The sequence below is a fragment of the Mobula hypostoma genome, chromosome 1 (assembly GCF_963921235.1).
Source record: "Mobula hypostoma chromosome 1, sMobHyp1.1, whole genome shotgun sequence".
NCBI lineage: Eukaryota > Metazoa > Chordata > Chondrichthyes > Myliobatiformes > Myliobatidae > Mobula > Mobula hypostoma.
The window spans coordinates 130,782,628-130,798,508 of record NC_086097.1 but is presented as its reverse complement, the minus strand read 5'-3'; the positions used below and the strand labels follow the sequence as shown (position 1 = coordinate 130,798,508).

The following is a 15,881-nucleotide window of genomic DNA, read 5'->3' as shown; positions in this document are numbered from 1 at the left end:
GTGACGTCCACCACCCTTTGTCAGAAAAGAAGTTATCCCACAAGAGTAAGAAATCTTTCACAGCAATTAAATCTTTAGGCCTGAATGGGACAATTTACAATGCTATGCTGTACATGACTAGAGAGCAACTCATTACATATGAGTTGAGGTTCATTCTATTTTGAGTTGGAATTTATAGCTAAGCAGGGAGGGGTCTAGTGTAATATTTCAGTAATATTTGAGTAATATTGTAAATATATTTGATTAAGCAAACTTTGTTAACATAATTCATTCTGGGTTATATGTATGAAATACATGAATGGCGTACATCATTACACCACCACGTCATAAGCTATGTGATTGCCTCATGAAGTGAAAAACCAAGTAGACAGACATATCCCGGCTCCCATGTTTCCCTTTCAATTAGTTTTTGCAGTTACAAAACATAACAGCTCGGCTGCTGGGGATCAGATGCTGAAATTTGAAGTGGGCTTGACCCCAGTGTTTGATTAAGAGTATGGTTATTATTAAGCAAAACTGTAACAATTAAAATGCATGACACTTGTACAAATCGCAAGCCCCTGTAGCCATGTACTTTACTGAAAATCCACAGCTGTATCACTGGCTTAGTAGCCTTCTGTTTCACTTTCCTACCTCTCTGCCCACACCCCTGGATAATGAATGTAAGACTGTATAAAGGAGAATTTAACCTTTTAGGGAAACAATTTTAGTTAAGAATGTAAATGTGTCATTAATCTAAAAACATAGGAAAATAAAACTTCTTTCTGTTTCCACAAAACTTAAGGAATATGACATTTGCTTGTGTGAATATATCAATTTAGAATTTGTTTGATTGGTAGAGTTGTCGAGTTAGCATTTGATTTTCAAGATTTCATTTTTTTCAGTATATCTTGCATTACACAGTTACTTTAAAAATGAATTGAGAAAAAATTGCATTGTTTTTGAATCTTGAATCAAAAGCCTTACAACTTGTTATATTGAAATATTATGACCATTTTCCAGTTTTTACTAGATTATCAGAGTGAGGGCTAATTGTTTCTAACAGGGTGACAAGGGAAGTTGTTAAAATGCATCACTGTCCTGCTGTTGTGCACTTCCTAGCAACTGGTTAGAAAGACACAGATAGATTCCTCAGAATAATTTGTTCAGTCTTTGTCTATGTAAGTGGGTGTATGGAACAAAACTAAAGAATTAGCAGGGAATGTGGGATTTTTTTTAAGTTTATGACAGAGGAAAGTTGTTATATTAATTTTCTGCTCATAGGTGTCCCTTGGTAATTTTATTTCATCCTGATCTTTACGGGAAATTCTTCACTCTTGACACTTCAGGGATCTGCCGCCTATTGTCAGGGCAGCCAGTAAACCGTCAAACCAGCCAATTAATTAGCTGTTTTAATCACATGGCTGTGGATCTGACTTTGATTGACACAGGGGTGGTTGTTTACAAGCTATTTTGGCGACCAAAGTAGAAATAGTGAAGAGTTGAACTCTGCTTGGTGTGCAAGTACTGCCCCCTCCCCAACACTAACTCCAGCAAAATGAGAGATGAATTAATTATTTGGAGAGGACATTTTAAATTTTAAATGCAGCATGCTGCAATAGTGATTTATTTTGAACCATATTTAAGATTACCATACTAGTTTTGTGAGCAATGCTGCTGAAATCTTATATATTTAATGACTCTCTCATTGAATATAAAGGGATTTCACTTTTATTTGAGCTTTATTTTAGTATTATTGCTGTGGATTATAGTTTCTTATCACCCAGAAGAATGCAATGCCTGCTCAGCTTTTCTGACCTATGGATTTAGTTCTCTTTATCTTATAGCTTTTCTTTAAATTTGCATTCATTCAAACATCATTTTGTTATTTCAGTATATAATTTGAGGTTTAGTATGTTTAATTATCTATCATATCTGGCAACTTATTGACATAGCCATAACACATTAATATTTAAATTTTTGCTAAAATTAATCAACAACAATGAAAACAGTAGACTATTGTATCCAGAGCAAATTGTGCCATAGAGTTATTTGTATTAGTGTATGGTTATTCAGATCTGAATGAATGTTCTTTATTGAAATGCAATTTGATACAGCTAGTAAATTTCGGCAATTGTGCCTACACTGTTCTCTGTGCTTATTGTAGGAACCCTTACACAGAATGAGATGGTATTCAAACGTCTCCACTTGGGCACAGTATCTTACGGGACAGACACAATGGATGAAATACAAAACCATATTATTGGCTCATATGCGCAGGTATATATTTCAGATGTTCATTTGAAACAAATTATTTCTATTGTGTATTTAAATGTGAAGAAATTAGTGCTTTAATAGAGTTATTATGGATTTAAACTGAGTGAAAAGTATCCGAAATTCTTTTGCCGCATAGAGGATCATGTTGGTCATGAAAATGCTTTAGAATTCTTGTTTTAATCCACTGAAAGATGCAAGTCACCTGAATACTAAACAGGTATGATTTCGTTTTGTGAGTTGTGCAGCTCAGGAAGATGCTGAATTTATTTCTCTGATACTGCTTGTTGATCTTTCACCACGATGTTATTGAAGCAAGGGAAGAGTTGACTAGATCTCTTATGCAGTTCCATGTACTGGACGCTGTGTTTGGCCTTTGCTAATATGGCACACATAGAAAGAAACTGTCTCAGCTCGAGGCTAAGTCGTGGTCAGTGAGCAATATACCGCAGATTGCATGGTGGCTGAGGCAATGTACTAGAGTGGTACATTGGATGTATAGTGCAACAGAAGGTTCTAAATTTGGTAAATTTATTTGTTATTGTCACTTACGCAGTGTGGTACAGTGAAAATCTGCATATTGTCCTTACAGATCATTTCATTATAGCAATGCATTGAGTTGATATCAGGGAAAAGCAATACAGACTGCAGGGTAAAGTGTTACAGTTATAGAAGAAGTGCCATGCAGGAAGGAAATAAGGTCTTATTCAAATCTTTTCCCCTTTTCACTTGTCAATTCTGTTGCTGGGGGAAAGAGAGGGTGGTGGGTGCATGGAGGAAAAGCCTAAGATGTATCTTTAATTTCATGGAGTAGGCCAGTGGGTGGAGTGAGCAGTTGAATAATGCTAAACTAAACATCCTATAAATCTGGTGGGAGGATATAGAATTTTCTGCATTCTTAAGTTAAATGTTCTGTATTTTGGTTGGCTAAACAATTATCCATTATTAATTAACATCCATTGTTTTGCATTCTTTTCAATTCTATGAAAGCATATCATCATCAATTTCTGAAGTATATATCCGATGCCTAATGTGAATGGAGTACGTTTGTGTATCCCAGCTGTTTGTGGCTATAGAACATATAAATGGAAAGTGCAAAGACTGGATGACTCTTTTCTTTCAACAAGTGAGAAATTGTATTCCAGAGATTTTTGAAAGAATTCCGGAGTTGTAAAGCATGATCTTTAATTGCATGCTATTTTGTTTTCATTGAATAAATACAGCAAATAAATATGGCAGATGTTGAATAAACTCTCAGAGTTTATGTGGTAGTTGTTCATCATATGGTCAAAAGTGCTGAGCTGGAGAGTAGTATATATAGTTGTTGGAGACTTGGGATTAGTGTGGGTATGGTATTTATATACAGAGAGATTTTAACTATTCATTCAGCTTGATGTCAATATGCAATTTCAATTAGGTTGAATTCCTATTATTACTAAAGTTAAAATAAGTGCAATTTGTCTGTTCAGATATATCACTGGAAGTTGAAATTACTTTATTGTCAAAGAATATTAATAGACCAAAAAGTGAAATCCATTTTCTCTCAAAATCTAAATGTAAGGCCTTATAATGTGTTCAAATGGTCTTTCTATAAAGACAACAGGTGCTTGGGACATGAGAATTGCTGTAGCCAACTGAGGTACAGTGGAGCAGCATGCAAAGCTTTTATGGCTATAGAACTAATAGCTGCAGAATTCACACTGATGCATGAATAAATATTTCAAATGTCAGCACAATTAGCATATTTTGAAATTTAGTTCATAACTGTAAAAAATAAACTCATTCTCAATTAAAGAACCATGTACATCACACACTGATTCAGAAAGTCAGTTTTAATGACGGCATTGAGATTTATCACATTCAAGTTATACTTAGCTTATGTAACAAAGAACTGAAGTATTTCTACCCCTACTGTTTTAAGAATCTTCGCCATGTGGATAGGAGTAATTTTATGGAGTTATATTTATTTTGATGTTTCACTCAAAAAAAACTGTCACTTACTTGCTTTACCAGATGAAACTAACTTCATCATGAAAATGGCATGGAGTTCTCCACTGAAATGTAATTAATCTGATGAAATCTGTAGATTTATTTCTGTTTACGTCTTCTAATTTTAGGACCAAGGGACAGATGAAATGATGAATAAACATCATTAATTGGGATGAGAATTAAAAGACCATCTGGATAACTTAGCTGCAGTGTGATAATGAAGAATCTCTGAGAGCTTCTGTAAAATGTGTTAAAGATCAGTGAGTGAGCTGCCATCCTAGTTATTCTCTTGACTAGTGAGCACTAGAAAGGACAGAATCAAACCTCATAAAGCTTTAATGCAATAAATTTGACAGTTCCAACTATGGGCGATGTATTATGAACCTAGGGGATTCCTTCTTCGCTTGAGTATCCAGGACAACCAGATACAAGCCGTATATTATGCACCTTCTCGGACTTGGTCTAATTTTATAGGCTAATATCCAATTCAGAGTTCACATTCAACTCAAAACCCAGAATGTACAGGTCCGTGTCAGTACCAGACTGGGGTAGAGTACAGGGAGATGAAAACCTGTCACTGTGGCTCGATTATGTGGTACTGATGGATACAATGCTGTTACTGTATAAATTATGGTAAAAGATAAAAGGTTAGCTTTATTTGTCAGAAAGCATACAGTGAAATTTGTAGTTTGCGTTATTGGCCAACACATTCCGAGGATGTGCTGGGGACAGCCTGCAAGTGTCACCATGAGCCTGGTACCAACATGGCGTGCTCACAATTTACTAACCCTAATGCACAAGTCTTTGGAATGTGGGAGAAAAACAGGGCACCTGAGGAAACATGCAATCATGGGGAGAATGTACGAAGTCCTTACAGACAGCAGTGAGAATTAAACCCCAGTTGCTGATCGCTGGTACTGTAAAATCTTGTGCCAACTGCTATGCTACAATGCTGTCCACTGTATCAGATACAGTGGTGGATGTGCGGCTGTAATTTGTAACATGGTACAGCAATTATGGATGTGAGACTTCATTTCAGTCCCTATAAAGGGGGAACTTTGATAAGGTGGTGGGGGGGTGGATACGGATGTGGAAGGCAAAACACTGCTGTAACTGATCAGTATTAAAAGAGCTCTGTTCAACAGGCAGAACCATTCCTTAGAACTTTTGCTGTTGGAAGCTCCAAGTCTTGACGTTAACTTTCACATGACAGGAGAATTAACCAGAAGCTTCAGCGAACAGAATTGTGAATAGTTTAGATCAGTGGTCCCCAACCACCGGGCCGCGGACCGGTACTGGGCTGCAAAGCATGTGCTACCGGGCTGCGAGGAAACGATATGATTTGGCGATATGAAACAATATGAGTCAGCTGCACCTTTCCTCATTCCCTGTCACTCACTGTTGAAATAACCTACCAAATCATACCAAATAACACATAAAACCTAAAATAACACTAACAGATAATAAAAGCAGGAATGATATGATAAACACACAGCCTATATAAAGTAGAAATAATGTATGTACAGTGTAGTTTCACTTAACAGAATTGGGAAAATTAAGCCAAAACCGATTTGTAGAAAAAAAATCGGCACGTCCATGCATGTGCACGTCATGTATGCGCACACAGGTGCCCGCGCAAGGCTTCATGGTCATTGTAGTCTTTCTTGGGGTAAACACAAGTGTCCTGTATTTGACTGCTACTTTTGTCCCTTATTTTGGAATGAGAAATTTGTCAACCCTACTTGAACACCACCCCCCCTTCCCAACCCCGTCAGCCGGTCCGCAAGAATGTTGTCAATATTAAACGGGTCCGTAGAGTAGGAAAGGTTGGGGACCCCTGGTTTAGATCCATTTTCTTAGATTTATTAAAAAAAATCATGAAATATGTTCAAGAACCAAATTTTATAGTCTGTCTACCATTGGTATCCAGGGTCTTTGAATTGTATAATGCAAGAAAGAATAGAAATGAACATTTACAGATCTACTGATTTCAGTGATAAACTTCACCGAATGGGAAACAAAATGTCAAATCCGTGGTTGAAGTATTATTCTAGAAATGCTGGTAGTAATTGTATTAGCACAGATTGAAAGCTGAATATCACATAAAAACTTGATATTTGGAAGAAATGTTTTTCTTCTGGGCTGGAGGAATATGACTAGTGCAGTACCCCTGGGATCAGTTCTTGTCCCTCAATTATTTATCAATTATATTAATGACTTGGAAGTGGGGCCAGAATATAAGAAGTCTAGGTTTGAGATGACACAAAGTAATCAAAGACTTTTTTTTGAAAAGCACATTGTGATTCTGCAAGGAGATATAGAATGAGTGAATGGACAAAAACTTGCAAATGAAGTTTAATATGGGATATTGCAAGATCATAAAATGGGGAAGTTTTGTTACAATTGTATAGGATGTTGGTGAGGCCACGCACCCAGTATATTTTGCATTGATTTGGTCTCCTGACATAGGGAAAGATTAGCATTGGAAGCAAAGCAAAGATGATTCACCAGACTAATTCCTGAGATGAGAGCGTTGGTCTATCAGGAGAGGATAAACAGGTTACATCTGCATTTGTTAAGAGTTTAGAAGCATAGGGAGGAGGTTGATCTTAATAAAACATCTAAGATCCTAAGGAGGCAATGTAGGGTAAATGTCAAGATGTTTTCACTAGTGGAAACAATCTGATGAGAGGATTTAGATTCAAGATAAGGAGCCGATTATTTAAAACAGTAATATGTAAAATTTTTCTCGCAGAGTTCGTGAAATATTTGGAATTCTTAACACCAGGATTATGGAGGCTAAATCAATAAAAGTATTTCAAATGGAGATGGGTAATTTTTTGAAGGATAAGCAATTGAGAGCTTTTAGGATCTGGCACGTAGGGGGTCTGGGACTGATAAGCCATGATCCTATACACTAACGGGCAGGCTGGAGGATCAGGTGGCCTTTATTGCTCCTATTCATGTGTTCCACTGAAAGCTATGTTAAAACGTTTTTCACTTGTCTTAAATGTCGACTGGCTTTGATGTCCCAAAATCAAACTGCTGTCAAGCTACAGGATATTTTGTCCAATAATAATTTTCTCTTTCTTCTTTAGGTCGCCATCTGTTGAGAATATTAAAGTTGAAGTTTTGTCAATTATATGCTTTTGATATTTTAGCAGAAAAACATTGTCAGTTTTATAGCAAGTATATAATGAAGCCCAGAATATCTGCAGAAGCTGATGTATTTAATGAAGAAATTGTTGTGCCAATTTTTTAAAAAGTTGTCAATACAAAAAAATTTAAGCACTGAATGCAATTGATTATTTATAATTTTCTACTTCTGTTCATGCCAATTAATATTTACTGCTTGGCTCTAATCCACATTCCCTAACCAAAACCCTGCCTCGCAAGTTGATCAAACCACAGTCAAAAATGCATCCTTTATACATACACACTTAAATGTCCAAATTTTCAGTCATTTATCTCTCCAAAACAGGCACCAATACATTCTTGCAACACACCCCTAACAAATAATTGGCGGCTTGTTTTAAGTCCACGTATCCAAGCATAATGTTCTAAAGAATAAGTCACTTTTTTCCAGAAATATCCTCCAGTTTTGTGATTATTCACGGGGTAGCACATTGGATCGGATTGGTGTCCACCCACTGCCTGCGCACCTCAAGCATTCTCTGTCATGCAGAAATCTCTTTCTCACTCAAATTCATCTAGTTGACAGATTGGCTGTAGCTAAAACCTAGGACATCACAAAGATTAACATTGACCAGCAGACCTTGGCCTATGCATGTATTAGAGCTTGCTCCTAGATGTGCAATAACTTGTTGCATCATGGTCTGGTATGAAAATACCTATGCCCTGGAATGGAAGAGACTACAGAAAGTGATGGACAGAACCCAGTCTATCACAGGCAAAGCCCTCCCCACCATTGAGAAAATTTACATAGCTTCTATAAGAATGCAGCATCCACCATCAATAATACTCACCATCCAGGCCATGCTGTCTTGGGCAAGTGGTATAGAAGCCTTTGGTCCCAAACCTCAAGGTTCAGGAGCAGTTACCACCCTATGACCATCAGGCTCCTGAACTAGCGAGAACCTTCATTCACCGGCTTATTTTCAACTTGTGTTCTCAGTAGGAGAGAAGGGAGATAGATGTACCTAGGTGATGCTTATTTTGCATTTTACTTAAATCATTGTGAAGTGCCTTGGGTGTCTAGAGATCTTGAAAGCTGCGATGTAAATGTAACTTTTCAAGTATTTGCAGCTGGAAGTACAGAGAAATGTCTTCATATGACAAGATATAAAGCAATTCCTCTTTTAGTTGGGGTTTTACTACTTTTGAAGTAGAAATTAATTGAAGGGGTGTATGCACTATTTTCTGGATATATTTGAAAAGAGCAACTGATATAGGCTGTCTCTGTAATATAATTAATTAGAATTGCCAAACCATTAGCAGCAGTTGGCAATTTTGATGTGGCATTGAATTTAGCATCACATTTTTATATAAATATGATAGTCTAATAGATCTACAATGATATAATACAAATCTATAGTAAATTTATTATATTTCTCCACTAGAAACATTTTGTGACACAGGGCATAATCTTTAATGGAATTTGTTTGAAATTAAATTATACCAGCATCAATACACATAACCATGCAGGGTGAGTAAACAAGCTTAATTTATTTGCTGTTGGAGTAGCATTGGTGTTGGAAGAATACAAATGCAGCCTTATCCTGAAACTGAAGAAGCTGTCAGATAAATAAAAAGTTAAACCTTTTATTAGGCAACACTGTAATTTGATGGGCAGAAGGTTCACGGTTCAGTAATTTAGCACACCCAGGCAACAAGAGACTGGTTAAAATGGAATGAAGTAAGGTCAACTTAAAGTTAACAGAAAACTGGTTGATAGAGATGGTGGGATCAGAGATGTATGTCATTTCACATCCTGGCCTGAAGGCCTTCACTGGGTAGGAGGTTAATAATGGAAAATGATCTGCTTCACTGGAGGAGATAAATTCTGTCAGAAGCAGCTGGATCTTATTGGAGCTTATATGCATGACAGTGCAGAGTCGGTGCTTGTAAAAGGCGCAGCATGACTCCAACAATCTAATGTGACAAAGGAGATACAGAGGTTGTGTCATTTATGTTATTTTGGCCTGTTGTGTATTTAATGTCGACAAGAAAGATAAGGACTTGTTTGTTAAATAGGGATGCATATACTTGGGTATAATATTTGAGATTTTCACTGACATTTTAACATTTGCATATAATGCTATTTATTAAAATATTCACTTTCTCTAAAAAAAATTCATGTTATAATGCTGTTTCAATGAGGTGGTGGGAGGTATATTAACTGTAAAACTTGCTGTGCCTTTTGATGAGGTGTTAATTCTAATCTCTGCTGATTATTTTTATTTTCCTTTCCCTGCAAAATTTGTAAATACGCGCGCGTGTGTGTATGTGTGTATATATGTGTGTGTGTATGTATATATATTTGTTTCTACAGAATGTGGTCAAATTTAAATTAATGTTACTCTTGACTGAAAGTTAATGGCCCCGTTAGGCTCCACTGTAGCTACCAATCTTCCATTTTTTAAAAAAAAATGCTATAAGACTCTTGGGAGTCGTATTTACTTGTTCTTAAAGCACAGGAACTGTAATCCTGATCACAAACATGCCTTTACAAATCAAATTTGAAAATGATGCTTCATCCTGTATTTCATGTTTAGAGGAAATTTATAATAAAATGAGAAAAATAAATAGTAAAACTGGATATAATTATTCTAGAAAAAGGGAAGATGCTCATTTCAAATGTGTTATGTAAAATCTGTGCAATGCTAGTAATCCTGACACGATATTATCAAACTTTTGGTACTTCAGTTGTGCTGTTGTCAAGCTTTTGAACTTGGCAGGTAGCTGGAAAATAATTTGCAATGAACATAAGACCATAAGAAATAGAAGCAGGAGTAGGCCATCCGGCCCATCGAGCCTGCCCCGCCATTCAGTAAGATCATGGTTGATCTGTCTGTAAACTCAGCTCCATCTACCTGCCTTTTCCCCATAACCCTTAATTCCCCTACTATGTAAAAATCTATCTAATGCTTGCATCAAGGTAGATGCTTTTTTTTGTAAATGTAATTATTTACCTCGTACACTGAGAACTGATAATAAGTTGTGGGTTGTCTCTGATTTTTGAGGCCATCCAACGAAAAGGAGGGGGAAATTACTTAAATTATTTTTGTATTCAGTTACAGAATGTTCATTTAACAGCATTTTATCAAAATAAAGACATCAAGATCTACCATATATAACTATTCTGATAACACACATCAAAGTTGCTGGTGAACGCAGCAGGCCAGGCAACATCTCTAGGAAGAGGTACAGTCGACGTTTCAGGCCGAGACCCTTCGTCAGGACAGTCCTGACGAAGGGTCTCGGCCTGAAACGTCGACTGTACCTCTTCCTAGAGATGCTGCCTGGCCTGCTGCGTTCACCAGCAACTTTGATGTGTGTTGCTTGAATTTCCAGCATCTGCAGAATTCCTTGTGTTAACTATTCTGATGCTGGGATAATTTGATTTTTGGTGCAACATCTTAAGTTTGCCCAAAGATGAACAATATGTTCTTGTTCCTGGGAATTCAATGAAAAGTTATGATGAACTTGTGAAAGTATTTACATTGTATTTATAGGCCAGTGGTACTGATTCTGTTATAAAAGACTTGGGTGTTACTTGCAAATAACATGTGCCTCTGCAAAATATTAAGATGAAATGTTAATATTTTAAGTATTGTGGTTTTGGTATGATAAGCTGATATGAAATTGCATGAATTAAATGTTACCATACACTTTTTTGTCTTCCATACACCACCCACCCTCGTGTCACAGCTTAGTATCAGTGCGCCAAATAGACCAGGCCACTGCATTGCAAAATAATTATTTTATCTGGAAATAAAATGGGAAAATTTGACTTCTGTTTTATTTAAGGGCAACAATTCACATAGCCACATGACAGGAAGTAACACCAGCAACACCCCATCAAGTAAAACCACTTTATCTGCTCCAAAAGTTCGCAAGTCGGTCCACAGCCGTATCCATGAAGCTGTGAAAGCCATTGCACTTTGCCACAATGTTACACCTGTCTATGAATCACGTGGGGAAACAGAATATGCTGAGGCCGATCAGGATTTCAGCGATGAAAACCGCACATACCAAGCCTCCAGTCCTGATGAGGTCAGTTTTTTTTTGTTTTTTAAAATTGGGAAAATATTGTGATATTGAATATGTCTGCCATTTAAAATCTGTCACTGGCTCATGTTCACTTGTATAAATCTTTTTTTTTGAAGAAAAGGAAAGTAATCAAAGTAAATTAAATTGTAACTGGATGACTAAATAGTAATTTGCAATGTGTGTTCTTGTGTTGAAAGTAAGATTTAAAAAAAACTTTCATAATTTAACTGAGCCATATTAATGTAGCATACAGTGAATTACATACAGTGCAGGCCAAGGAAAAAGAATCTAAGTGGATCATTGTTTATCTCATTGAATATTTTTGTACTTTGAATGATGGATGTTGCCAGTGTTTTGCAATCACTGAAGCACCATTCTAAAAGCATATTTTATTGAAGAAAACTGCTTTTACTATTGTGCCCCAGAGCTTTATTTAGCAAAATTGTTCAATTGATGTCTCCCTTTTAAATCATTCAGTGTTGGCCGAATGAGGTTTTTCCAAGTAAGCAATATTATCTCTAAACAGAGAAACCAGTGGCACTCTTTTTATTTCCACGTTGACTGAAGAACAACTGACAATCTGCATGAGCCTTAGGTGCAACTAAATCCTTTCAGTATTGTAAACCTACCCCTTGGTTTGTATACAATGCCTTCTGGTTGGCATAAATTTACATTTTGATTCATCTGCTACTTTCTCAAGGCAGGCAGAGCTTTGCTTCTTTGTTTGAAGTATATAGTAAATGAATTTATGCTCAGTATTTTTGTAAATCAGTGCAAGGTTTAGGAATAATTTGAAATTGTGCCCTTTAAGTGAAATAAGATGCTTTATCCAAAGTAAGTTGTACCTGTCCCTTTTGCCTTCCAGAATCACAATGTGCACAATGATTGGCTGTTTTTCTTGCCTTCATCTGCTTTCTCATCTGTGCTTTTCTAAATTATTTTCCCTTGTGCATGTATTTTAATTGTTTTCCTTCCAGCTTTTAGTTCACTTTTTTTTAATCTGTGTCACTCACATTTCAGTTTCAAGGTTTTGAATGCCTCATTCTGAGTCACCCACTTTCTTCGGTGATTCTTAACTCACATATTTTTCTCCTTGCTCTGCCCTAACATTGCAGCTAACAATAGGAAATCTTAACCATAAGCAGTTTCTGAGATTTGTTTTGCGAGTTAGTGAATATTACAGATGAGAATGTTCTTACCAGTTTAGGGGTAGCAAGAATAGTGAAGTCAGAAATGAGGGTTAGGTTTGAGCCAATAAAGAGACATAAAAATATAGAAAAGATAAAGGTTGCTGTAGGTACAAATGTCACTAACCAGAGTATCGTTATAATCAGTATATCTGAGTTACTCTCGAGTATTACATTCATTTCTGCTCATTACATTAAATGGAGGATGTGGAGGCTTTGGATGCTGTCTGGATTAGAAGGCGCTTGCTGTTGGGAATGATTGGACTGTTTTCTCTGGAATGGCAGAGGTTGAGGGGAAGACCTGGTAGAAGTTTATAAGATTGTGGAAAGAATGGATAGAGTAGACAACTGGTATCTTTCTTCTAGGGTTGAGATGTCTTATAATAGAGGGTGTACATTTAAGTTGATGGGGAGGGGCGAGATCAAAGGAGATGTGCAGGACAAGTTTTTCTTACACAGTGGTGGATGTTTGGAATCCTCTGATTGGGGTGGTGAGAATGGAGGTAAACATTGTCATTTAAGAGGCTCTTAGGCGCACTTTGTTCAGGCAAAAAGGATTCATTTAAGTGTTTAACTAGTTTAGTTATTTCAGCACAGCATCATGGGCTGAAGGGCCTGGTCCTGTACTGTACTGTTTTATGTTCTGTCTACTGTTATGATTTATAAATGAAATACTGGAATTTTTGTGTGCCTTTTTAGATTCCATTTATTTTTAAAACTTTGACTATTTGAAAATGCTTAAGTGCAAACTTCAAAATTTGATACTGATAGCACAGTTGTGAGATTAAACACAGGAAGTATGTTGAGGTAAACAAGTGGGAATTGTTCTATCTTTGATACCAATGTATGACAATAATTTTTACTTCAATCCACGTGAGAGAATTATTAAGAATTATTCTTTTTTTTCTCATTTCCATTTTATGTTCATAAAAGGCCAGAGTTACACTCATATCTTTTAACTTCTAAATTATTCAGATTATTCAAGCTCCCAAAAAGCAAAAGTGAATGCACATGAATGAGCTTTTTATAGTTTAATGCTTATCCTCTAATTTTTTTAATATAAATGTTTTCTGTATATATCTGTTGAGTACATTAATTACATATCTCTGAATTTGGAGTCACAACTCTTCTCTAATGATAAATCTCATTGCTTTTGTAGTTGTGATGATTAGTTCTCAATGTTCATTTTGTTGTGCAAATATAGATACTGCTGTGGTACACTATTATAAATTGCGCATGCGATGTTCACAAACATGTTGAGGATAAGCAATATTAAAGTTGAGCTTTATGGACATGACTATATACCCTCTAAGTAAAATTCATCATCATTTTCTGTTAGACAGGTACACTGACCTAATGTAAAGGGCAAGCATAAATGGAGATAAACTACGTGAATAGTCTGATGAAGTACAAAGGTCACAAGCCTAGTAATACAAGGGCATACTTTGAACAGTGCCTCTGAAAACCTCTGATCCCTGGTCAAAGGGGAATGATTGGTCATGATATTTAGTGGCTGTTTATTCTCATAAAATAGTAATTTATCATGTAAAGAGTGATATTAGGCTTTCCAAAATCTTAATTGTGTTGTTAGATTATGTATAAAAATACTATTTTTATAAGTGTGTTTGCATTATGGTCAAATGCCTAGGGTATTAGTGCCAATCAGGGCATTTAATCGATGGTTTTTGTTTGCGGGATTGTGAATAAGAATCTGACTTTCTTAAAAACTATGTTTGTGTTTTTTGAATGTGTTTAGACCGAAATCTCAGTTTCGTATAAGATATGTTTGTACTAAATCTATATATACTATACTCAGTTCAGTAAAACGTGGAAAAATGGACACCATTAGTGATTAATTTTAGTTGCACAGATAATAGCTGGTACAGGGTGCACACTAAAAACTAATATACCGCTGGTGTTTTGCTATGAAAGTAGTGTTTAACTGTAAATCCTTGAAGTATTCTTGTAAACCTAATTTTTTAGTGGAAGATGGAAATGTATTTGTTTTAATAACTTTTGCTTTCATTTATCTCAATGTCTTGCAATACGTTTTTGATATTCTTCGTCCTTGTAACAAATTACTGTTGATAAATTTTAGTGATTTCTGGTAAAAATTATTTTAATTATTTTTCTCAAGACATAAAATGTATTACAGGAAGACACCTTTTTCTATTCAAAACAAGTTGGCACAAAATTGAAAGGGAACAGGCACTTAAATGGTGGTTTAAATTGTTAATACCTGCTATACTAGTTGCAATTAAAGAGTATTAAAGTAGATAAATAAGCACTTTGCATCTCTTGGACAATTTACTTAGTTCATTTTGTTATCCCAGCAGCATATTTGATGCTAACCTGGTTGTGAATTGAGAGGGTTTCTTTATCAATCAGTACACAATACCACTTGTCTGTCCATAACAGCCTCAATTCATTTTGTAAAGCTGCAATAAAGTAACCATCCAGTGTATTCCATCTTCCAGTATATGGGAGTTGCTGCAAAATGTTTAGCAATTAATGATTTAAGGATATCCATCTTTCTGTGTACCTGTCTGGTGTCAAAACCTGAAATTTTAAATATCGGTTGGTAAATGAAAATATTTCTTTTTATACACGAGCATCTCTAAACTTGAAATTGATATTTCAATGTTGATTTAATATGCAAATGTAATATTACAAGCCACTCAAATAATTTAAATGATTTTATATGCCTGGAATGGTGACAGAGCAAATTAGAGGCTTTTAAGAGACGTTTGGATAGGTGCATCAATGTATGGAAGATGAAAGGATATGGTCATGGTGTAGGAAGGAGGGATTAGTGTCTGGGTGCTTTTTTGGTTTGCTTTTAGCTGGCTCGGCACCACATTGTGGGCTGAATGGCTTGTTCCTGTGCTGTACTCTACTGTGCTCTATATGTAAGTGTTTGGAATTCTCTCTCCAAATTTTAGTCAGAATTCTAAGGACCATTATTAAGGACCTCCAGCACTGAGGGCATGCCCTTTTCTCACTGTTACCATCAGGTTGGAGATACAGAAGCCTGAAGGCACACACTCAGCGATTCAGTAACAGCTTCTTCCCCTCTGCCATCTGATTTCTAAATGGACATTGAATCTTTGGCTACTACCTCACTCTTTTTTTAATATACACTTTTTCTGTTTTGGGGCATTTTTTAAATCTATTCAATATATGTAATTGATTTACTTGTTTTTTATTATTATTATTATT

General features: G+C 36.0%; 1 protein-coding gene across 1 annotated transcript in view; it reads left to right on the top strand.

Annotated features, from left to right (window-relative positions):
- atp9b (ATPase phospholipid transporting 9B) overlaps positions 1-15,881 on the top strand; it is a 387,648-nt gene that overhangs the window by 303,700 nt on the left and 68,067 nt on the right. Inside the window, exons 14-15 of the mRNA XM_063055727.1 lie at positions 2,147-2,259; positions 11,233-11,478. Coding sequence (XP_062911797.1) covers positions 2,147-2,259; positions 11,233-11,478 — 359 coding nt within the window. The remainder of the gene's footprint in view (positions 1-2,146; positions 2,260-11,232; positions 11,479-15,881) is intronic.